The 26,426-nt window shown below is 36.0% G+C and overlaps 1 protein-coding gene across 8 annotated transcripts in view; it reads left to right on the forward strand.

Annotated features, from left to right (window-relative positions):
• EHBP1 (EH domain binding protein 1) overlaps nt 1-26,426 on the forward strand; it is a 403,219-nt gene that overhangs the window by 33,802 nt on the left and 342,991 nt on the right. For all 8 annotated transcript variants that reach the window (XM_044663370.1, XM_044663373.1, XM_044663371.1 and 5 more), the window contains exons 2-3: nt 18,341-18,398; nt 23,679-23,774. In XM_044663370.1, coding sequence (XP_044519305.1) covers nt 18,341-18,398; nt 23,679-23,774 — 154 coding nt within the window. The remainder of the gene's footprint in view (nt 1-18,340; nt 18,399-23,678; nt 23,775-26,426) is intronic.

The following is a 26,426-nucleotide window of genomic DNA, read 5'->3' on the forward strand; positions in this document are numbered from 1 at the left end:
ATTTGAATGAGGTTCAAACTTTGTCCCTCCCACACCATTTTCCCCTCCACTGTGAAACTTCTTCCTTTTATGCTTTTACATGAGATAATTTTCTCCATCCTTTCTTCTTCTCTTAGGGCATCTCTTTTTTCTTGTCTATCCTTTTTCTTTTATATTGCCCTAGCACAATTAGTCACTTTCACACTCTTAGATCATAAAGCAATAAAATTTACCTTTAGTAAAGGGCTTTGGAAACATAGATTAAAAATTAGAAACCTCTAATCCTAAAGAATGAGTGGGTCAAAGATGTAGAATCCTTCTAACTCCCCTAATAATAAAGTTCTTAGAAGTTACATGTTATATCATCTTCCATGTAGAAATGTAAACAATTTAACCTTTGAGCCCTTTATGATTCCTCTTTCATGTTTACTTCTCTTGTGTAAAAAAATAAAATGAATATAGAAGGATAGATTTTAAAATATTTATGGTTTTAAATGATTTATTGGTAGCCATTAGAAAAATGAAGCCACCTGCTGCTAGCTTAGGCTATTTGAAAGACTGGCCATTACCTGCTGCCACCATGCTGCATCAGGAGGAAAAAGAGGCAGTACCAGTCCTGGCACTTGGTTTTATCTTGTATATACCATTAGGTAACTGTCTATGTCATTACACAAGACAGGAAGCCAGTGAGCTCATGGGAAATGTAGTTCAGGGACCCCTAAACTTCCACAGGATGCCAGTAGGCTCACAGAAAGTTTAGTTCAGAGACTCCAAAATTTCAATAACAAATTTGAGACTTCTTTTTGAAAATCATATTTTAATTCAGGTTTGTTCTTTTCATCAGGATTGATGGGAAACCCTCTATTTCATTAAATATAAAATTTTTCCCTTGAAGGATGATACGAAGTTTTTCTGGACATTTTATTCTTGGTTTTAATCCCAGCTCTTTTGCCTTCTGGAATATCATATTACAGTTCCCTCTCATCTTTCATGTAGTAGCTGTTAAGCTTGTGTAAGCTTGACTGTGTCCCATGGTATTTAGATGATTTCTTTCTGGGTACTTGAAATATTTTCTCTTTGATCCAGGAGCCCTGGAATTTGGCTATATTGTTCATAGATTTTTCATTTTGGGATCTTGTTCAGGTGATGATCAGTGAAATTATTTTAATTTCTGTCTTACGCTCTGTTTCCAGAATATCAAGGCATCTTGATATTAGCAATCTGCTTATTTCTTGAAATATGATGTCTAGACTCTTTCTTTGATCATGGCTTTGAAGTCATCCAATAATTAAAAAAAATCCTTAACTTCCATCTTAGAATCAATATTCAAAGGCAGAGTGGTAGAGGGGGCAATGCAGGTTAAATGACTAACCTGAGGTTACATAATCAGGAAGTATCTGAGGTCAGATTTGAACTCAAGACCTCCTATCTCTGGGCCTGACTCTCAAACTACTGAGCCATCTAGCTGCTGCTTTATCCCATAATTCTTAAATTCTCTTTCCTTAATCTTTTCCCCAAGTCACTGGTTTTTCTAATAAAATTCCAAGTTTCAAGCTTTTTCTGTCTAGCTCTTTTCAGAGCTAATTCTGGGTGTTTGCAAGTTTTTGTTATTTCTAAGGTGGAGTGATTTGGGGAGCCTTTGTGTGGTCACAGCTTTTTTGGCCTGCACTTTGTTGTTGTTGTTGTTTTTTAAAACCCTTACTTTCTTATTCCTGGCTAATTAAGTTTCTCAGAAATTCTGTGAATTCTAGAGGATTTGCAGCTCCTCCACCTAGTTCAAGCTTTTCTTGATTCAATCAATAGGTAGACAAAGGAGAGTTAATCCTGTCTTCAACATCTCAGAGAGGTATTAAGTAGGGTTACTTAAATTATCATTAACCAAAGGTTAAATCCAACTAGGCAAAGAGAATAAAGGATTCCCTTTTTATTCAGAATGGACAAAAAGAACTAAGAATTCCCTTTTCACACTGTCCATAAATCAAAAAGATAATTTCTTCTTAGTTCCTCTAGTTTGTTTACATGTGACTTTTATATTTAGGTCATGTAACTATTTGGAGTTTATTTTAATATATATGGTATGAGATATTGGTCTATACCAGTGATGGGCAAACTTTTTAAAGAGGGAGCCAAAGGAAAGGAAATATTCATCTATCAGTCTGTTTCTAAGGCAACTCTTTCGAAGTTTCATTGTATTGTATCCTACTCATTGCATTAGTCAGATTAGGAATAATGTCCCCCAGCCGGATAGAGCATTTCAGGGAGCTGAATCTGGATCACTGGTCTATACCTAATTTTTCCAGGTAAAAATTAGGCATTTAATGAATATTTGTTGAATTCAATTGAAATTATATTGGTGTTCCTATGATATTTTTACATATTAGTCACTGATTTTCTGAGTCTTCTTTATTCCTTTCAAAGTGCTATACTTACTAGCTAGAAACTTAAAAAATCTAAACTTTGCCAGTTTGTGCATGAGTGAGCATTATTGTTCTGATCTAATTTTATGTTTAATTGCTATTTTTGATTCAGGAATGTTTAATTTAATGGAATTTTAGAGTTTTTTTTTGAATGAGGTGCTTACTAAAGGCCAAATAGTCATCCAGCAAGCATTTATAAAATGCCTACCATGAGCTAAATACTGGGTTGTATGCTGTGGATAAAAAGATAAAAATGAGAGTTTCTGCCTTAAGCAAGTTTGTATTTTATTTGTGGAAATACCATGTATATAGGGATGTGTAAATCATCCTCAAGGTAATTGGGATGGAGGAAGGTACTAGCAATTAGAGAATTTAGGAGAAGCTTTTTGTAGAAAGTGACATTTGAAATGATCTTAGAAGAAAATGAATATACTTTCTGAAGAAGAGGTGAAAGGTGGAATACATAAATACAATGTGAAGACACAGAGATGGGAGAGGAATTGTCATGTGTGAAGAACAGGGAATAGGCAAGAAAAGGAAAGTAATGTGTAGTTTGGTTGGAAAGATGGTGTGTGGGATAAGGTTGTAAAAACTTTAAATGATAAACAGGAATTACATTTTGTAGTTGAAGTATAATAAGTTATCCCTAGAAATTATTGATTATATAAGTAACATGATTAGACCCATAACTTTATGAAAATTACTTTGTACTCTAATGGAGGATAAAATTAGAATGATGAGAGACTTGAGATAAGAAGACCAGTAAAAGACTTTTGCCATATTCAAGGCAAGAAGGGCCTCTGTGAGAGATTTTGTCAAGTCAATACGCATTTATTAAGCTCCTATTATTTGTCAGCATTATGGATGAAAGGAAAAGTAAAAGATAAGCTCCTTAAGGAGCTTGTGAGAGGGGGATGCAGAGAGGGGGGAGTGTAGATAGCATACCAACAGCTATGTACAAATAAGATATAGAAAGAATAAATTGGAAATAATCTGAGAGTACTGTGATATGACACCTAATTATGTGTGAGAAAATGGAGGGCTATGTGACATTGAGGTTGTGATGGTGCCTCCAACAATAAATGGAAGAGGGGTGTTTTTGTCTTTTTTATTAGAATGAGAATGGGAAGAGGAAATGTCTTGACACCTTTTTTGTTAAATTTTAAAAGGAGTTTCATGAAGAAAAAGAGAAAAGAATGGTAACTTGAGGGATTGGTAGAGGCTAATTGAGTGTTTTAAGGATAGGCTAGAGGTACATATATATGTTCACAAATTTCAGGGAAAGAGTCAGTGAATATTAGGGAGAGAAAATCTTTTGGACAAGTTGGGAGGGATTGAGTTCAAAGATAGCATGTAGAAAGTTTGGCTACATCTTCATTGGCAAATAATATAGAGCTAATTAATGTGCATAGTGGTTAAACTAGAAAAGATAAAGGAGGTAAAGGACCTAGATTTGAGTACTTCTCTGTCACTTCTTATGTGGCTTTGGATAAGTCATTTTAAGCTCTTTTGGCCTTAGGTTTCCTTTCCTAAAAAATAAGGAGGCTGTAAGTAGATATTCCTTCTAGTTTTAAAATTGTAATTTTAGCACAAAATTTGAATTTTGGGGAGGTCATTAGTATATATGTGGAACTTTAATAAAATCTTCATTTTTATATCCTCAAATAAGAAAATAATGTTTAATCTGAAGAAAATGCTTTTAATTTCCAAAATTTCAAAACTTTGAAGATTATGACTACAAAATTGCTATAAAGCATAATTTGATTTTTCTTGTTTCTTAAAAAAATATCCTTAAACTAAATTGAGAACAACAAATAGACAATGTAGGCTAACTCAGTATTATAGTAGCAAGAAATTAGAAATCATCTTCTATACTTTCAAATAGCTTGCTTTTTGTTACTTTTATATTGTAAAAGAATACTGAAGAATTAATGGGCAGCTAGGAGATAGAATGTTGGACCTGGAGTCAGGAAGACTTCTCTTCCTAAATTCAAATTTGGTCTCAGACATTTCCTAGTTGTGGGATTCTGGGTGAGTCACTTACTCCAGTTTATCTCAATTTCCTCCTCTGTCAAATGAACTGGAGAAGGATTGGCAAATCACTCCAGTATCTTTGTTAAGGAAATCCTACTTTTGGATTTGACAAACCTAATCACCCCACACTGAGGACTTAGCACCTATTTTTTCTTAGCCTGGTTTTGCTTTTGCATTCATACAATGCATGGGTCAATTAAAAAAATACCTTTAATGGTATTAAGAGAATTAAGATATTTTAAAATTACAAAAAAAAAAAGATTAAAAACCATTGAAAGTTGATAGTTAAAAGCAAAATTCTTTTGACCATAAGCACATATTCTTGATGCTTCTTTTTCAGCCTAATTTCTTGCTACTAATTATTCTTGCTATTAATTATGTAAAAATCAATTGTTGAACATTGATTTTTATATAATTAATGGTGGTCCTATATGTTTTTTTAAATGATGAAAACTGAGTATCACAGAGTTGATAATTATAAATGCTGGATTTAGCTGGAGATTGTGTTTTGCTGAACCGTTGCTTCATTTCTTTTAATTATTAAGATTTTTTAAAGTGACATCCGACAATTTTGGACTCAAGTTTCAGAGGACCTTCATTGAAATTCTGATTTTGGCACTTATCACCTGTGTGATCTAAGTCTTCTGAGACAGTTACTTTATCTTAAAAATGAAGGGGCTGAATTAGATGATCTCTGAAGTCCTTCCAGCTCTAAATCTATGAAGTTACTAACATTTATATCAACATATTCAGAAAGTTTGGACTTTTTTGTCTTTTATTCATCAACTATTTTTGTAAGGAAGAGTTTGAAATAATTTTTAAAAGTCAGAATAGAAGTTTTAGCTAAAACATTCAGCGATGGAATAATGAAAGGAACACAACTTATCAGGCAGAATATCTGGTTTTCACAGATTTACAGAATTTTAGAATTAGAAGAAAGACTTCAGTAGCCCTTTAGTTTAAACCAGTGATGGGCAAACTACTGCCCGCCAAATGTGGCCCCCTGAAATGTTCTATCCCACCACAGGACGTTATTCCTAATCTGACACATACAATGAATAAGATATAATACAATGAAATTTTGAAAGAGTTGCCTTAGAAACAGACTGACAGATGAGCATTTCCTTTCCTTTGGCCCCCTCTTTAAAAAGTTTGCCCATCACTGGTCTAAACCATACTTGAAAAAAGCATGCCCTCTACAACATGCCTGACAAATGGTTGTTCAACCTTTGTTTGAATATCTCCAATTCAAGGGGAACTTCCTTTCTCCTGAGGCAGCATTGGGAAGTTCTTCCTCTCAAACCAGCCTAAAGCTTCCTCTCTTTAGTTTTCACCAGTTCTCATTATTGCCCTCTTGGAACTAAAAGGAATGTTTAATTCTTGTTATCTTTTGACATGTGAAGACAGCTCTTATAACCTACTAAGTTATCTATCCCTTTTGTAGGTTAAAACCTGTTTTCTTCAGTGGGTAAGGCATTATATTCCCTCCCCCAAATTCATGCCTTTATCACCTCTCAGCTAGATTACTGCAGTAGTCTATAAATTGGTCCTGAAATACAGATGTGACCATGTTACTCCCTACTTAAGAGGCTCTGGTGGTTTCCCACTCTTTCTAGGACGGTGATGGCAAACCCATGCACACACGTCAGCACTGACATGCATAGCCATTTTCAATGACATGCAGCTGCATGTGGCTGCATACAAAGAAGTATGGGGCCACATGCCAAAGATAAAACATTTGCTGTAGTGTAGTATAGACACTCTGGGCACTATAGATGACAATTCTACCTATATTAATTTACCTATTTTGGTTTATTAAATACAGTTATATGTTACAATTATACATTTTTGTTATTTAAACTATAAATATCGCAAAATTATGGGTTTTTTCTCGAAGTGACACACCACCTGAGTTATGCTCGTTTTTTTTGGCAAATTTTGACACACCAAACTCAAAAGATTACCCATCACTGTTCTAGGATAAGATAGAAATTCCTGTTTGGCATTTAAGACTCTTTAGGGTTTGGCTTTACCCTCTCTTTCTATATCTGCCCTGCTGGTCTTACCCACTGTATTTATACCTGTCATTTTTGGCCACTTAATTGCCTTTGCATAAGTGGTACCTTCTCACATCAACCTTTGGAATACCTCCCCTCAAGGAACAACTCAGGTGCCGCCTCCTATATAAGGCTTTTCTTGTGTTCCTTCCTAAAGCTCTTTTGACCCAAATGCCATGCTAGCTTTAAATGTATTTCTCCCAGTGGAATGTATGACCAATTTGTTGTTTGTCTTTGTATTTTTTTTTTTTTTTTGCATATTTTGCATGAATTTTTTGTTGGGGGAAATAAGGGGTCAGGCCTTAGTCGTTTATTTGTTTCTGTTGTGTCCAACTCTTTTTAACTCCATTTGGGGTTTTCTTGGCAAAGATACTGGAGTGGTTTGCCATTTTCTATAGATTAGGAAACTGAGACAAAAATCCTTAAGTGGTTTGCCTCCGGGCTCAAGGAAGAAGAGTCTTCCCTACTCCAGCCCTGGCACTCTGTCTATTCTGCCACCTACTTTGCACCTGTGAATTGATTCATGAGGAGAATTCCTAGCATGAAAACTTTTCATACTCATACAGATTGGTAATTATACTTTGTTACAGTAGTAAAGAATTCTTTGGGTTCACTGAGAGGTTAAGTGAATTTACCCAAAGTCCCACAGCTAGTGGCAATCTCTACTTGTTGTTGGCACGACTATATCATTGGTCCTCTGTATAGCACCATATTGTCTTTTTGCATTATCTGTATTAGCTTAAGTACTTGCTGGGTTAAGAGGATCACAGACTTGGAGGTAGAAGGGGCTTTTGCAATTATCTTCTCTGATTCTTTCTTTTTAAAGATGAGGAGGCTCAGACTGGGAGATGTTAAGTGATTTACCCCAGATTATAGAAGTAGGAAACAGCTAAGCTGGGATTTGAACCTGTGTGGTCTGACTTTTCAAGCCAGGACTTTTTGCATGACATCACAGGGCTAGGTCTGGAGCAGAAGCTCTAAGGCTTGAGGAGGAGGCCTTCAATGCGCCTTCATGCTCATGTTCAGCTTTTTTTGCTACCTCCCAATCCCATCCCCATTCATACAGGGAGGGAAGCTGTTTACATTGGAATGAAGGAGCATTTGGCTAGAAGTTACTTTGCATGCAGTATCAACAGAAGCCACCTGGTGGTGGTCTAAGCTTGAGCTGCTTTAGCTGGCTTCCCTTTGGCATGTGCTGACAGTCATGGACCTATTTCTGGGCAAGTCACCATGGGTGCTTTAAAAGTTCTTGTCTGGCAGCAAGACATTCCTAGTCTGGCGAATACAACAAGTAGGATATAATACAATGAAACTTCAAAAGAGTTGCCTTAGAAACAGACTGACAGATGAACATTTCCTTTCCTGTGGTGTCTCCTCTTTAAAAAGTTTGCCCATCACTGCAAAAAATATATATCTGTCGATTCTAACCTTGTGACTGAACCAATAGAGATATTCATGAAATAACTAGTGGCACAGTAGATAGAGTGCTGGGCTTGGAGTCAGGAAAACTCATCTTTTTGAGTTTGAATCTAGTCTCTTACACTTATTAGCTGTGTGACTCTGGACAAATCACTTACCCTCTTTGCCTTGGTTTCCTCATCTATAAAATGAGCTGGAGAAGGAAATGGCAAAATAAACTGCTCCAGGAACTTTGTCAAGAAAACCCCCAATGGAGCCATGAAGCATCAGATATAGCTAAAAACAACTGAACAACAGCAACAACATTCATGGATAAGTATATATAATGAATAATTAAAAATTATGTGATGTAAAAATGTCTATTTTTTAAGTTTATATTTTAATTTGGATGTGTTGGATTCTAGAAATCCTAATGAACATACACTGTGAAGATCTGACCTATAAACAGTTAGCATATTTACTCCTCAATTAATTACTCTACTTCAGGCATGTAGAGAGTGTAAGGATGGGATTTGTGCAAGGGGGATGGGACAAAAGGAGCTAGAGAAGGAGTGGCTGACAGTTGGTGACAGTTACTAGTAGTTGAGACCAGAGAGGATTCTGAGTAATTCTCCAGAGGAAGGAGAAGGAGGAGAAGAGCTTCTGGCGGAGGACTGAGAGAGGAGAGGAGGAGAACATCCCAGCTTGGATCCAGTCCTGAGGGCTTCCTAAGGATCTTCTTTGGAAAGTGAAACCCTGATTCTCTGGTCAAAAGCATCCCATCGCTTCTCACCCATCAAAACGTCAACCATAGAGTCAGCTAAGTTTTTGGACTCCATTTTGGGAGTGATCTCTTAGTCTCCTTCCCCCATTACCCAACCTTTCAGTCAAAACTTAAAATAATAGAAAAGGATTATAAATAGAAACAGAGAAGGGGCAGAGGAAGAATCTTGGGAGTGGGAACCCCAAAGGTTCCCTCCTGAGTGAGAGACCCCTTAGAAATAGAGAAAGGGCACCCTAAAAATCCCTCCGCCCTTCACCCCTTTCCCCAATCCCTGAATTGTGATTAATAAAAGCAATTCATTAGTCAGATAGCATTCCAGAGTGTCTGAGAGACAACGAGAGAGAGGGGAACCACGGCTTGGTCTGGCTACCTCTGTCTTGGAGGCAGACCATCTGCTGTGAAGTTGATTGATCTTGGGGGAGGCTTGTGTGAACCCTGCCCTCATTCAGAATCAGATTGGGGTACCACATACCTCATCTTATAGGGAAGCCTTGCCCCCAACTCCTGTGGGGCGGCACGACCATCCAGGTCACCCAGTTTCGGGGCGACACTCCCTCAAAGTCTCCCAGAGAGATATTCAGCGTGAGGGGAGTGCTGGAAGAGAGACTCACTATACAGATACTTCTCTCTCTCTTTCTCCCTCTCCCTTTTTCTCCCTCTCTCTCTTTCCCTTCTATCAAACATCAGTTATTGGCTCTTATATTATTACAAGAGTGATAATATAGGATCTGGGATAGGTTTGTATTTGATTTTAGACATGTGCCAATATAAATAAGTAAAATCACTCTGTTCCAAACCTTTTTAAAAATAGAGTAAAGAATTAAACATTTAGGGCTTTATAGAGCTTCCCAGTTGTATGCTGGCTATATGACAGAGTAAGGATAAAGAAGAGGATATACCAAAAAAGAAAGCTATTAAGTAGATTAGGTGTGACTATTAAGCTTGAAAAATTAAGCTTGATTATTAACTTTAATTTTAAAAATTAATTTAAATTTTTGAAGCTTGGAATAATTTTTTCAGAGATTACACACTTCTTACTAACATTGTGATCATGGTCAAGGCACATAACCCCTCAGTCTCAGTTTCCTCACATGTAAAGGATAATAACACCTTCTTGACAGAATTGTTGTAAGGGTCAGAGAAGTTAACATATAAAGTACTTTGCAAACCAAAAAAGTGCAATGTAAATGCTAACCAGGAGTACCACCACTTTTATTGACTGAAAGTAAATAATGTCTTTAACTCTTTACCTAAACTCTGCCATTGTGCCCCTGAAAAGTCTAAATTTATCCTCTCCCAATTTTCTCTGATGCCCCTTTGATATAGGCTTTCTTTACCACTCACTGGACTAGTGTAATAACCTCTTTGACATTTATGTATTCCATTCTCTTTTCATACCACTGCCATAATAAACTTCCTTATGAATAGATGTAGTCATGTCATTTCTCTTCTAAACCATCCTCTGTGATTCTACATTAGCCTATCATGGAAAATTCACATTCCCTTGCTTGGTAGACGAGGCACATCACAGGCTGGTGTCCCCTTACATTCCTATCATTTCCCATATTGATCTCTGTCCTGAATGCTTTGTGTATTTTCTTGATTCCTTGCCTCTGATTACGTTTCCTCTTTCATTGTATGCCTTCCATCTGCTGTATGTGACCAACTATGATTCTTCTCACCCAGCTATGTGTGGCCACTTCCAGGTGGGAGCATGCAGGAGCATGTTCCTGTCTTAGTAGACCCCTTCTCTCTGGATTCCTTGTGTGCAGGTCACATTTGATTAAGTAGGGAATGGATAACCCATTAGGCCAACTAATTGAACCCTGCTCCCGGTTGTTCTTTGTTTTGGCCTTTCCCACCTCACTTCTACCCATGTCTGGACTGACCTTTGTGAATTTGTGTCTTGTCTCTCTGCTAGAAAATTTCATAATGGTCTATATGTCTATTTAAAATTTTGTCTCTTCTCTTGTATTTAGCATAGGACTTTCTGCTCATACTTGGTAGGCATTTAATAAATTCATATGGAGTAATTGATTTTATTCTTATATTTCCTTAAATTATCATTTTCCATAATAATCATTGCCTGCATAAATTTTCCTTTATTTTTCAAGGTAATAATTTGTTTTCTCTCTCATTTATAAATTGGATCTGTGAGGGCCTAAAGATTATCTAGTTGTCTGAAAACCATATAGTGAGAAGCTATTCTCCTCATTCTTGGCATCCCCTAGTCTTTTCTCAGTAAGTCAGTATCCTATAAACATGTTTTCTATGTAGCCCTAGCTTTGGGGAAATGAAGTGTGTGATTTCCCTTTTTTTCACACCCAGTCATTTCTAGTTAGTTAGTAGCAAGTGATTTGTAATGATTTTATGAGAAACTGATTACTGCTACAGTTGCTAGGGTAGAGAGGAAATATTCATTACAAAGAAGCTTCATTTTTCATGGTCAAAGATTGATCATATGTATATTTCAGTGAAAACATACTATAGAAAGGAAGAGACTGAGCATTTGTGGTTGTTTATTTAGTAATAATAATCTACGGCCTATGAATATAGTATTTTCCTAGAATATTGCAGAATTTGATGTTGAGATTTCGGCCCCCCCCACCCCCCCCGAATAGTATTTGCTGGCAATCTGGAGAGAAACAGTTGGTGTTTTATGTAATTTTATCATTATCACTTTATCCATCTCCCTCATCCCCATTTTTAACGTTCCTTGTGAAGTTGAGAAAATAATCTTACATGGTTACTTAAATTAGTTTAATAATCTAAACAGAACCAGAAAAGTTGTATATGCGTTAGAACAGGGGTTGGCAACCTTTTTGGCTGTGAGAGCCATAAACGCCACATTTTTTAAAATGTAATTTCGTGAGAGCCGTACAGTGCTCACAGTGCGGCTCCTGTAACAGACCCTGAAAAAAAATTGACTTTATGGCTCCTGCAGAAAGAGCCATGCATTGCCGACCCCTGCCTTAGAACATAGCCTACTGCCTGACATATAACAAATCTTTAATAAATATTGTCAACCAATTGATTAATATCTGATGCAATAGATAATTTAAAAAAGCTTAATTGCTTGGAATTTGGCAACTGAAATGATTGAAGGATCATTTTTTTTTCAAAGTTAGCCCAAGATCAAAATTGGATGCATTATAGCAAATACGTTGATGATCTCTATCAATTTAAAGACTTACCTCTAGATAAGATTTGTCTTTCTTCTTTTTGAGGTCTCTTCTTTTACCACATGGTCCCAACTTGTTTTTCTAGGTTAAAAATATCTATGTATCTATATATAATTCTTCTATCCTCACTTTGTTGTTTTGACAAGCTGGTCTTTTCTATGTTTATCACATGTAGCACTCCACTTTTTGGCTCTTTGTCCCATTACTGGAATATACTTCCTTCATATCTTTGCCTCATAGAATCCTTCAATAATTCTTTCTTCAAAAGCAGCTCAAATTCTAACTTCTTCTACAAGTTACTTTCCTGATCATTCTAATTGCTATTGTTATTTCCCACTAACTGCTTTGTATTAATTTTGTATTTATGCTATGTATATGTACATAAATATATATTCCACAACATGTATATATTCTGTACATACATAGATGCTGTTTTTTCTTATGCAATGTAAACTTTTTGAGAACAGGAAGAGTTCCATTTTTTTCCCTCAGCAATTAGCACAATGCCTGGCAGATAGTAGGCACTTAAATTCTTGCTATTGATTTATTGAGTCTATAATAGCTTCTTTCTCTTCCCCTTAGGAAACAAATTAATTTAGTTAAATTTACCCCATATAGTCTTGTTCTAGGCATTGTGTGAGGGAAAAAAATCTAATTCCCCATAAGGAATTTTTATTCTAACACAGGAGCCTCTGCCTTCCACTGATACATGATGTTGTGAAAAGAATACTCAGTACTAATTTATCATGGTTAATTAATTTAATTCAGGTGATCAGTACATATACTGTTGTGAACAAGAATCCTGGAGAAGAAATAGAGTAGCCTTCATAGTCAATAAAAGAATAGGAAAAGCAATACTAGGGTATGATCTCAAAAATGACAGAATGATTATCTGTTCAAATTCAAGGTAAACCATTCTGCATTATAGTAATACAAGTCTTAAGTGCCCAATCTCTGATCTGATCCTCTAAGCCAAAGTTGCTTAGTTCTATAAAGACATACAGTATCTTCTAGAAATAACACCAAAAATAAAGTCACATTCATAATTAGGGATTATAATGCTAAAGAAGGAAATCAAAAGATAATTGAAATAACAGGCAGGTCTGGCCTTTGGGTGCAAAATGTAAAAGGGCAAGGACTAATAGAATTTTGTCAAGACAACTCACTGGTCATAGCAAACACTCTTTTTCAGTAGCCTAAAAAGTGATTCTATACCAAATGGCCATTATGAAATTAGATTAATTATATACTTTTCAACCAAAGGTGGAGAAGCTCAATGCAGTCAATTAAAATAAGATCTGGAGCTGACTGTGCATTAGATCATGAGCTTCTTTTAGACTTAAATTGAAGAAAGTTGGGAAAACCATTAGATCATATAGCTATGATCTAAATAACATCCTTTATGAATATGAAGTGGAGGTGATGAATAGCTTTCAGGGATTAAATCTGGTAATAGAGTGCCTGAAGAACTATGGACAGAGATTTACTCTACTGTACAGGAGGCAGCTATAAAAAAAATCCCCCAAAAAAAGAAAAGTAAGAAAATAAAATGACTGATTGATGAAGCCTTACAAATAGTTGAGAAAAGAAGGAAAGCAGAAGGCAGAGGAAAAAAGGAAAACTATATCCATCTAAGTGCAGAATTCTAGAAAACAGCAAGGAGAAAGAAAGTTTTCTTAAATGAGCAATGCAAAGAAATAGAGAACAATAGGATGAGGACAAGACTTGATCTCTTCAAGAAAATTGAGATAACAAGGGAACATTTCATGTAAAAACAGGCATGATAGAAGACAAAAATGAAAGGGACTTAACAAGTAGGAAAGACTAAGAAGAGATGGCAAGAATATACAAAACAACTACACAAGAAAGATCTTAACATACTAATAATTCTGATGGATGTGCTTGGTTGTTGTCCTTCATGCACAGAGTATCAAAATGAAATCATGAAATCAGCATCAATGTTCAGTGTGTCCTACTGTGACTGATCAGACGGTTGGTGACAGATAGCCCACATGGACATTTGGGATGGAAGTATCTCTAAATTTGTGCATCTCGTGATTTTTCCACTTACTGCAGTTCTGCTTTGCTCATTGAGCATAGCACTTTGACATGGGTATGCCTTGCTGGATGGCTCAGTGTGTTCTGTGTCTCACAGTACCAACATTCTTCAGAGAGACCTGGAGAGTATCCTTGTATTGCTTCTTCTGACTTCTGTGTAAGTGCTTGTCTTGGTATGCATTTTCCATAAAATAGTGTTTTAGACAAATGTGTGTTTGGCTTTCAAACAAATTGGCTAGCCCATCAGAGCTATACTCTTTGCAGTAGCTTTTGAATACTTGGCAATTCAGCTCAAGAATTGGACCTTAGTGTCCAATACTTTTTATCTTCTTAACCAAGTGATCTTCAGAATCTTCCTAAGAAAATTCAAATGGAAGGGGTTCAATTTCCTGATATGGCCTGGTATTCTGTCCAGGTTTCATAGGCATACAACAATGAAGTCATCATAATGGCAAAAGACCTTCAGTTTGATAGGCAGTCTGATATTTCTTCCCTCCCACACTTTCTTTTGGAGTCTCACATACATTGAGCTCTCTTTGGCAACATGAAAGAATGCCTAAACAACAGCTACAACTTGTCAAGATGTCTGAATCCTGACTTTGTTATCCAATGTGTTGTATTTACTATCTCTCCCGGCTTAGCGTCATCTGCAGATTTGATGAACATGTCATCTATACCTTGAAAGAAGTCATTAATAGAAATATTAAACGGCATAGGGCCAATCACAGGTTTCCTCCTGGGCGTTTCACTGGAAAGTCTGCTAAGCTGACACTGAACCATTAACCGAATCTAGGCATGTAGAATGAATGAAAAAGCATTTAAGCCCTCACTGTGTATTAGGCACTGTGTTTAATGCCAGTGATAGGCCTGGCTCTCAATCTACTGAGCTTCCTAGCTGCCCCCTGGATAGGTTATTCTTGTTTGTAATCTTAGCTTCTATGCCTTCTGGAATGTCGTATTTCAAACTCTGTGGAAGTTAGATTTCATATGATCCTGACTGTGTTTGAACTGTTTCTTTCTGGCTGCTTGAAGTTATTTTCTCCTTGATCCCAGAGCTCTGAAATTTGATTATGATATTCCTGTGAGTTTTCAAATTAGGATCTCTCTCAGGAGATGATTGTTGGATTCTTTAAATTTCTATTTTATTCTCTGTTTGTAGACTTTCATTGCATTTTCCTTGACAGTTTCTTGAAACACGATGTCTAAGTTCTTTTTTTTTTAATATGTCCAATAATTCTTAGTTTTCCTCTCCTCGATTATTTTCTAGTTCAGTTGTTTTTTCCAGTGAGATACTTAACATTTTGTTCTATTTTTTCATTCATGATTTTTTTTTAATTTGTTGGCATGCCATGGAGTTACTTGTCCAGTTCTAATTTTTAGGAAATTATTTTCTTCAGTGAGTTTTTGTACTTTTTGCATTTGGCCAATTCTTTTTTTTGAAGGTACTATTTTTTCAATTTTTTTTTTGTGCCTCATTTACTAACCTTTTCACTTTTCACAATTTTCTTGCATCACATTCATTCTTTTCCCAATTTTCCATCCATCTCTCTTATTTAAGATTTTTAAAATCCTTTTTGAGATAATCCAGGAGTTCTTATTGGTCAGATATCCAATTTGCATTTTTCTCTTTGAGGCTTTTAAACTGCTTTGACATTGTTTTCTTTATGGTTTGTGTCTTGATCTCTATCCTTATAATAACTTTTTATGGTGAGATTTTTTGTTGTTGTTGTTGTCTGTTCATTTTTTTCCATCTTATTTCTTAACCTTCAGTTAAATTTGATCCCTGCTCCTAGAGTGCAGGGTGGCACTGTCCCAAGTTTCAGGTTTTAATTGCTGCTGTTTTCAAAGCTAGCTCTGGGGATCTGTGGATTTTTGGTACTTCCAAGTTTGTATGATCTAAGTAGAGCAGTGTGGTCACTGCCACCTGGCCTGTGCTCTAATCTTTATCCAAGAAGGGACCCTGTTCCTCTGTAGCCACCAGCACTAGCACTTCTCTTGGCCCTGGGACTATGACCAGGTCCACCACTCCCCTGAAGTCTTAGTTGCTAGTGTTTCTGTCTGTCTTGGAATTAAGACCAGGGTTCCTTAAATACTCCTCTTCACCCTATAATTGGGACTAAAGCCTGTGCTCCCATATGGCTACAACTTGCTATCATTATTTTTGGTCCTGGGATTGTGATCTGCAACTAGGTATGGGCTAATGTAATAGGGGCCTGAACCTAGCTCCAGCAAAGGATCCCTACCAATCTCCTTCTGGTCATATGTCCAGGTTCCCCACCCCACACCCCATCACCTTCCTCCCCATCCATGGGCTGAGAACTCTTTTAAAAAAATTATTTTCCCCAATTACACATAAAAGCAATTTTTAAATATTCTATTAAAATTTTTGTTTCAAATTCTTTTACTACTTCCTCCCTATCTCTCTCTCTCTCTCTCTCTCTCTCTCTCTCTCTCCTTCCTCCTTGAGATGGTAAGCAATCTGATAAAGATTCTACATATGCATTCATGTAAAGCATTTTTCCTTATTAGTAATTTTGTGGAAGAGATCATAGAGCTCTTTAAGCTGTTTCTTGGGCCTGTGCAGCTGCTTCCAAGGTCTAGTGATGGCCAAGGTACAGCCTGCACTGTGCAGTCTCTGTTGTGTTCCAGGCTTGACCACCATCCAGGTGAAACAAAACCTTTCCTGCTGACTACAAATTGCCTTAGACTAGAAAATTGTTTCACCCCAACTTTTTTTTTGACTCTGCTGTCCTGGAATTCTATTGTGGACATTATATTAGAGTTTTTTGTAGGGAATTTAGGAGAGCTTAGATGTGTGCTTCTCTACTACATCACGTTGGCTCTGCTTTCACATAATTTCTTATAGCACAATAATATTGCATTACATTCATGTACCACAGTTTCATTACCTTTTCAGTTGATGGGTATTTATTTTGTTTCAAATGTTTGCTGTCACAAAAAATGGCACATTAAATATTGTGTTGTATATGAGAACTTTCTTCTTATCATTAACTTTCTTGGAGTATAATCTTAGAAATGGAATGTCTAGGTCAAAGAGTATGGACATTTTAATTCCAAATTGTTTCCAAAATGGCTGAATTGATTCACTATTCCACTTGCAATGAACCAGTGTGTCTGTCTTCCAACAACCTTTCAATATTGTCTCTTACCATCTTTTGTCACCATTGTCAACTTTCAGTGTGAGGTAAAACCTCAGAGTTATTTGATTTGCATTTTTCTTTTTAGCAGCGTTATGGAGCAATCTTTCATGTGGCTGCTAATACTTTTCAATTCTTTTAAGAATTATTTGTTTATATCCTTTAGCCACTTATTTATAGAGCAAAAATTATTAGTCTTAAATATGTTAATTATGTTTATATAGCTTGGATACCAAATATTTATTTGAGAAATTTGATAGCAAAAATTTCCCCCATTTGATTGTTTCTCTTATTAGATGCATTAATTTTGACTATAGGAATGTTTCAATTTCTTATAACTAAACTTACCAATTTTATCTTCTATAATTGCTTTTAACTCTTTTGGTTAAGAATCTTACTCATAGTTGAGAGAGATATTACATTTGCTTCCCTTCTTACTTTTTTTTTAGTAGAATGATCTTTAATGTTAAAATCATATATCTATTTAGAATGTATTACAATATATGATGTAAAGTGTTGTTGTTAAGCCTAATTTCTGCCAAACTGCTTTCCAGTTTTCCTAGCAATTTTTATCAAATAGGGAAGAATGTTTGTTGTTTTTTATCCCAACCATAACCCTCTTCTGAAGTTCCCTATTACTGCTGAGGCTACCACCATCCTTCCAGACACTCAGGTTCATCCCCAGAGTCATATCCTCAATTCTTTACTTTTGCTTACCCCATATGTCTAATTATCTGACAAATCTTGTTGTTTTTTTCTATATAATATCTCATATATACATTTCCTTCTTCCCATCTACATAGATACCACCCTAATTTAGGCTTTCAGCTCTCCTTTCCTGGACTCATACAGTATCCTCATAACTGATCTCCCTACGTCAGTATTTTTTCTATTCCAATCTGTCTTCTAGACAGCTCCTAATAATAGCTTCCACATTTTGCATAGCCCTCTTCCCTCCAACTCCCCTTTATGTGTTTATTTCTCTCATTACAATGTAAGCTTCTTGGGGATAAGGACAATTCTTGCATATTTGTAATTGTCTCCGTCACCTGGCACATGGAAAACACTTTAAAAATGTTCGGTCTGTCTCTAGATGTCTATGTGTTCCATGCCTGTGACATAATAAGCATTTAATAAATGCTTTATGATTTTTTTAAAGTTAAGGATATTTTTTCCTTTTTAAAGATAGCTTATGTGTATAATTTAAATGATTTCAAATTTTTTTTAAACCTATTTAATTTTTTTTTATGTGTTTTTTTTCCCTCTCTAATAGGCAACCAGATAAACTGGTAGTTGTTTGGACAAGAAGAAGTCGAAGAAAATCTTCTAAGGTTAGTATCTTAATAAATTACCAAACCCATTCTGTCTGAATTCAATTCAAAATTTACGTGCATTTATATGCGGTAACAAATCAAGAGTTTTTAAAATTTAATTAACTAAATCATACAATCATACATTAACAGTTGTTCATAGTAAAGTATAACTATACAATTTTATTTTTTATACTTGACCTTTGATTTCATTGCCATGGGGAAGTCCAGAGAGGAAACCCTTCTCCTACCCCTTTGCCCCCACTCCCTCAGCCCTTCACTTCCAAAGCAAATCAGCACCTGTTCTGCAACTTTAATCTTAATGCATTTACCTGAGACACTGAAATGTAAGGTGATTTTTTTTCAGGGTAGCACATTAAATATTTGTTGAAGATAGGATTTTAATCTAGGCTCTAATCTAGGCTCCTCTTTATCCACTATACCCATATTGTCAAATTTAGAAGAGAAATGGGGACTACTAGCGTGTACATCAGAATCTCTGGAGTCATATATTACTCTAGAAAACTAAATATTAGCATTATCCAACCTCTTTTGTGGTTTTTACTTATTTTGTCAATTTTTTCCTAATTATATTTTCATTTGGTTTCTATGGGGAAACACTTGTGGGTAACTTAAATATTACTGGGTTTAGAAAAAGGGGAGGAGGACGACTGACTGGACAGGGTTAACATACTGGAACTAACAAACTGGGGAAACACAAACCCCATCAAAGTACAAGGAATGGGAAATTATGGATTGGCAGTTGATACCAACTGCCACCTCAGATCCACCTAGCCTGGGAGTCTGTGAAACTAACAAGTGAGTAGACTGGGACCAAAGAATTATAAAATACAGGTTTAATACAGACTATAGGGCTAGAGATGATGGGCGAAGCCACACTTAACCTAAAACACTTAAGGATCAAATTCAGGGCTAAAAGTTGAAGATCTGAGAAATCTATACACTAAACAGGCAGCTAAGACACAAGGGACAAATGGGATCTCACATAGATGGTCAATAGGTCTTGATCAGTAGTCGTCCAAGTATACTCCAAGAGCACAGGAACCAGCCAAATAACTCTTCAGAGGGAAATCAGGGAAATTAACTTTGCTTGCCACCAAGCAAGTCAGAAATCTCAACCTCTGCTCCTTGATCCTGCTAGTTGTAAGGTCTCAGGTGTTGCTAAGAGATACCCAAATCCACAGGTCTCTCAGGTCAGTGGTTTCCCAACAGGGAAAAACCCCAGCTGCCATTTTGACAGAGTCCACTGTGTTCTAGCTTGGAATGTCAACTTCTGCCTTTTTGTCTAAGCTTCCAAAATGCTTTAAAACCAATTTCCCTCTTACAGGTTCACCCACATCAGGGAGTGACCAGCAGTGTGTTTGATGCCTCTGTGTATCATAGGTTTTATATAATTAATGAGGTGAAATAAACTTTTTGTTTTTACATCTAATATCAATTAATTATTAAACATTAAGTGCTCTACTGTGCACTAGGCACTTGGAATAAAGTTACAAAGAATGAAATAATACCTATTCATAAGGAACTTGTGTTCTAATGGTGTAGAAGAAAATAAATACATAAAGTAATATGTACATCAAAAATATAAAAGTTGTTAGCTAGAAATATAGTTAAGTACAGGATAATTTAAGAGGAAAGGCACTAGCAATTTGGAACAGAAAAGACTTCCTTTGCTTGAGGGTTATGTTGAAAGAAGGAAAGGATTCTATGAAGCAGAGATTGTAAGGGAATGCAGTCCTGGCATGTGGGACAGCTAGTGCAAAGACATGAAGACAGGAGATGGATTATTACATGTAACGAATAAAGAGCAGGCTGATCTGGCTGGACTGTACCCTAGTGGATAGTATTCCAAAATATAAATAAGATTCTGCTTTTTATTCTTGATGCTATAGCCCAATTGTGTGGATCTCAAATAGAAAGGATCTCTACTGGTCACATTTTGACTTAGAAAACCATAAATTAGCATCTATGTTGTATTATATTTTTATTTACTTTGCTAAACATTTCCCAATTATATTTTAAAATGGTTTGGGCTATGTGACTAGGGAGTTCTGAGGCAGGGATTTGTGAATTTGATACCCCTGATGTAGACTGTTGACCAATAGCATACTTAATTTAGATTCCTTGATTAGGCTGGAAGATTTGAAGGTGGGACCATGGTTTATATTCTTCTTATATCTGTGGTGGCGAACCTATGGAACATGTGCTAGAGGCGGGTTTTAGAGCCCTCCCTGTGGGCATGCACAACATTGCCCCAGCACAGAGTTTGCCTGGGTTTGTTGCTAGAAAGCCAGAGTGAGGCAGGGCTGGTCTGCTCCCTTCCTTCTCTTGATAGGCACATGATGACATTTCTCATATTACTCACCCCTCTAAAAGGTTCACCATCACTGCCATATATTATTTCTAACAATCTTATTTTAGTTGGTCCTGAATTCATTAAATAAAGAAATAAATAACTTAATTTCTCAATACCTTAGTGTTTTTTTCAGCTATAAAATGAAGTTAAGGCCTGTGCTCTTGATATTTTGTAAGGATAAATGAACTAAATGGTAGCCTTAAAGAATTGATGTTATTCAAGAAAACTTTTGTTAGTCCTTAAAAAAAATTATTAGTTCAGTACTTCAAATATCTATGATATCATTTCAAGTTAATAAGCATTGATTAAATACCTACTCTATAAATAGGCAGAGTGCTGGGGTACTAACAATCTCACCTTTGTTGTGAGTTTATATTCTACTGGAGGGGGAAGAACATGTAAATGAATATAAATTCTCCTGATTAAGAAGCTATACTGGCTCCCTTTGGCCTCTAGGACCAAATACAAACTCCTCTGACAGACGTTTTAAGGCCTTCACAATCAGGTTCTAGTCTGCCCTTCTAGACTTAATTCACATTATTCTCCTTCATAGACTTTGTCCTAGTCAGCCAGTTTGCTGTATATAGTTTCTTTTCATGCCTTTTCCAGAAGCTGACCTTGCATTGTACCAGTATATAGTAAGTGCCCAGTATTTCTTTTTCTTCCCTTTCCCTTTCAATTCCCATGTCCCCTTTCCTCTCTCCATCTACAGTCTCAATCTCTTGGTACCTATTTTCTTTTCTATAATTTAGGCCTATCCTGGATGAAAATCAGGTAAGGAGGCTTTAAAGGAATGGCACAAGGGGAGGAGAAATGAAAATCTTTCATGAAAATCTAGAGAAGAGAGCATCTAGGAGAAGAGAATGAAAAAGCCATTAGATTTGATAGTTTCAGTCAGAGGAATATTTAGAAGCTAAATTATAAATCTTAAAGTACATAAATACACACATATGTATATGTTTATATATAATTAACATAAAAGCAAAAAAAATGTATATTGTAAGGGTGAAAAAGAGGTTTTATGGGTTCAATATATTAAAGATGGTTGCCAGAGGATTGAACTATTATCAATCCTCAATTAAGAATAATCTCAAATCAAAATTGACTTTTATGGAAATTTATTTACATAAGAAGAGAGAGAGGAAGTATGGAGATAAGAATCTATCCCACTGATTAGTCCAGATAGATCTTAACCCTCAGCCAAGGATTAAAGGGCCTGAGGCCCGAAGGTGAATGGAGCAAACTTTATTCACAGAGTCTATAAAAAGAAGTTTCTTAATAGAAGTTCAGGAAGATTCAGTCTTTAAACTCACCTTCACCAAACCAGAAGCAGCCTCACTCACTCAACTCCCTCTTTTGAAGGGGTCACATATGCATCACTTCCAGTGCCTTCCCCTAGCCTGAGTGTCCAATCACAATAGACGCTTTGTCATAGAAAAAAAATCAGTTGATTCTGATTCGTTACTGACGCTAACACATGTGGGTTAGGGCCTCCCAGAATTGGAAGGTACTCTCACCTTTGGTGATTAAATCTAAAGATTGGCAGTATAGACTTAATCTAATTACTACATTATACATATAGTGGAACAGAGTATTCTACCTGATACCATCTTTAAAAAAAACACACACAATAAATTCTATATATTACTATTAGAACTATCTTTCTTGTTTGTTTCCTAAACTTCTATTTTCTACATTAAAAAAAAGTTTAAATGACCCTTTTAAATAAAAGCATCACTATTGCTAACAGCCTTTGCTTAATACTCATCCCAACATAGATAGGCAAGAGGAAGCTCTCACAATGACCACGTTCAAAAACATTTTTATCTCTTTCTGTACCCTGTGTCCATCACTGCTTCATGCTAGGTTTTCTAGAGGCATGAATTGCAGTGGTCAGAGTTTTTACTTCTTTCAAAATTACTTTTCTTTATAATATTGCTAGCTTTGCATAAATTATTCTACAGCTTTTTTTGACTTCACTGCATCAGTTAATATTTCTCAGCATTCTCTGAAATAATTTCCCCCATCTTTTTTTATGGCACAATGCTGGGCCTGATTTCTAGAAGACTGGAGTTCACATCCAGCCTTAGACACTTATTAGCTATCTAACTCCGAGCAAGTCACTTAGCCTACTTGTCCCAGTTTCCTCTTCCGTCAAACAGGAATGGTGGTAGCACCTGTGTTATTGTCCCAGAGTTGTTCTGAGTATCAAATGAGATAATTATTGTAGAATACTGAGCACAATGACTGGCACATAGTAAACACTATGGAAATGATAGTTATTAATTAACTTTTTCAGAAATTTGTATTATGTCTTCTCTTTTGTATAAATACTGAACTTTTACTAACTTGGGAAGCTCTTTTGTATAAATACTGAACTTTTACTAACTTGGGAAGCTAAGTACCACAGTGGATAGAACACCGAGTCTAGAGTCAGGAAGACCTGAGTTCAAATCCAGCCTCAGGAACTTGCTAGCTGTGTAACCCTGGACAAGTCACTTAATCCTGTTTGCCTTAGTTTTCTCATCTGTAAAATGAGTTAGAAAAGGAAATGGTAAACCACTCTAGTATCTTTGCCATGGGGTGAAAGAATGGAAAGAGGGCTACATGACTGAAATGAGTGAAGAACTTACTAACTTGTGGAATGAGTTACCATTCATTTTACTTATATGACTTTAGTTGATAATGAATTATGGATTTTAAGAATAGCTAAGTGGCATAATACACATTTAATTATTGTCAAGATTAAAATAATAGAGTAAAAATTATCTATTTGGGAGAAGCTGTGGAAATAACACTTTGCTTCCTCTCGAAACTGATAGGTATCTGTGAATATGGGCCTGTGTGCACACATGTATATGTTTATGTGTGTGTAGAGAGTCAGAGACAGAGAGACAGAGTTTAAGTATATTTATTTGTTGTAGGCTCATAGTTGGCAACCTGGAATAAAAAATCCATACCGCGGTGTGGTCGTGTGGCCTGTTCCTGAAAACATTGAAATCACTGTGACTCTTTTTAAGGTAAGCTTCATTTATATATTTTGTTTTTCCTAATAGAATATAAGTTTATTGAGTGGCATGACTATATTATCTTCATCTTTGTATGATCAGTTTCCTAGCTTAGCTTTTGGCATATATAGTAGATGTTTATTAAGTGTTTGCAGTTTGATTTGATACATTGCAAAATATATTATTACATAATTCATGATTTTTTCCCTCAGTATCGTTTACAGTCTGTTTTTCCCATTGAAGCCCAGCAATTATAATGATATAATTGCTTTTAGAGACACTGGAAGATTTTTAAGGGAGGCGTATGATACAATGTCTCATATAAGCCAGGCAATTTAGGTTCCCTTCTTCCCTGCCACCTACCTGTGTATATGTAGGTATATATCCATCAACACACATTTATTCATATACATGTATGTAATTGTGTGTCTGTGCTTGTATATGTGCATGCATTTATGCACATATATTCATATGATACAATTATATATAGACATGTGTATGTGTATGTATTCATAAGCTCTGATTTTCTGGTTTAGAATAACCTGGTACAAGATATATATTTGCAAATTAGCATTTTCTATATCTTAATACATATAATTTGTTGTTGCTTTAGATAACATAATTATACAATTAAAATAATTGCATTTTGTTCTTTTAAATTAAAATTTAGCAGCAATATTAGAACAGTGAATTGAGAACTAGCCTTGAAATGAGAAAAGATCTATCTTCTATTCTTTTCCCTACTCATCATACTCTTAACCATTTATAAATCACTTAACCTCTCAAGGTGCCAGCAGCTCTCTAAGGTTATAACATATAAACAAGTTACTGATCTATATTTAGTAAAAGAAGTTTCTCTACCATGTATTCCCTTAATAATGTTGAAATCACAGGTCCAGACCCCAAAAATTATTGATTTAAAAAATACTTAAAATTAAACTTAAATTTTAACTTTTAGTGCTCTGAAAAAAGGAAAAGAACAAATTTTGTGTGCTTTAGGAAAAGAATGTTGGATCATTTAGGCCAAAGAGGAGACATTTTTTCCAAGATGAATTAGATCAGTCTTACAAACAAGCAGTAGAATACTTAAAATATTAGAAAATACTTTTAAATTGTTCAAGTATATATTGATCAGTCCTTGTCATAGTACCTTAGTCCTTTATTTTGTTTTCATGGAAATAGATTAAGAAAAAAAGCAAGTTATAGTTTCTTTCTTTATTTTTAATGTACTCATTATTGCACCATAGAAACTTGAACATGTACTGTAGAGACAGAGAAAAATCTCCTTCCACTGTACTCTTTGGAATGCCTATTCCATGAGTAGCAAATTTTCCTTCATTTTCAATATGTTCCTCTCTCAATCTTTCTGTTTATTAGCTTTAACTGACACCTGGCTTTTCGGCTTTTCCTTGATGACACAGCCTCCCTTTCTAGAACTGTTGCACCTTCACTTGCTCTCTGTATACTGGTTGAAGCAGATGTGTAGGAATACTCCTTGCTTCACATTGCTACTTCTAGATTCTCCCCCTTCCTCCTTTACTCATTAACTTCTCTTCCATAGAGGTACATGTTGTGCCTTATCTACAATCCAATAAAAATAATGGTAGCAAAATGCCTGCCCTTTGATCCAGCTCTACCATTGTTGGATTTGTACCCCAAAGAGATCATTAATAAACAGACTTGTACGAAAATATTTATAGTTGCGCTTTTTTGTGGTGGCAAAAAACTGGAAAATGAGGGTCTGCCCTTCAATTGGGAAATGGCTGAACAAATTGTGGTATATGCTGGTGATGGAATACTATTGAGCTCAAAGTAATAATAAACTGGAGGAGTTCCAGGTGAACTGGAAAGTCCTCCGGGAATTGATGCAGAGTGAGAGGAGCAGAGCCAGAAGAACATTGTACACAGAGACTGATATACTGTGGTAAAATCGAATGCAATGGACTTCTGTACTAGCAGCAATGCAATGACACAGGACAAATCTGAGGGATTTATGGTAAAGATGCTACCCACATTCAGAGGAAGGACTGCAAGAGAGGAAACATATAAGAAAAACAACTGCTTGAACGCATGGGTTGGGATGGACATGATTGGGGATGTAGACTCGAAACTACCACACCAATGCAACTATTAACAATTTGGAAATCAATGACACATGATAAAACCAGTGGAAATGGGCGTCGGCATGGGGGGGTGCAGGGGGTGAAGGGGAAAGTAGGAGCATGAATCACGTAACCATGTTAAAAACGAATATTAATAAATGTTTAAAAAAAAAGAGTAAAAAAAAAATAATTTTGTCTACGGACTCCCAAGTCACTTCCTTTCCTTTCTCAGTGAGTTAGATACCTGGCTTACGATTTTTCTTTCCTCCCCAATTCTTGCCCTCATATAAGGGAACCTGAACATACATATTGAATCTTCCTCAAATATCTTAGCCTCTCAGTTCCTCAACCTACTCATCTCCCATGAGCTATTCCACCACTCACCTTAGCCACACATAAAGATGGTCATACCTTTGATCTTGCCATCACTATACATGTATCACCTACATGTTCAAGAATGCTGTAATCCCTTTATTTGATCATAATCTTTTGGCTTTTCCAGCTCTCTCTCTGCCTCCCCTTACTTAATGCTAGTTTTCATCCTCATTGTGACCTCCAGGCC

The sequence above is a fragment of the Gracilinanus agilis genome, chromosome 2 (genome assembly GCF_016433145.1).
Source record: "Gracilinanus agilis isolate LMUSP501 chromosome 2, AgileGrace, whole genome shotgun sequence".
NCBI lineage: Eukaryota > Metazoa > Chordata > Mammalia > Didelphimorphia > Didelphidae > Gracilinanus > Gracilinanus agilis.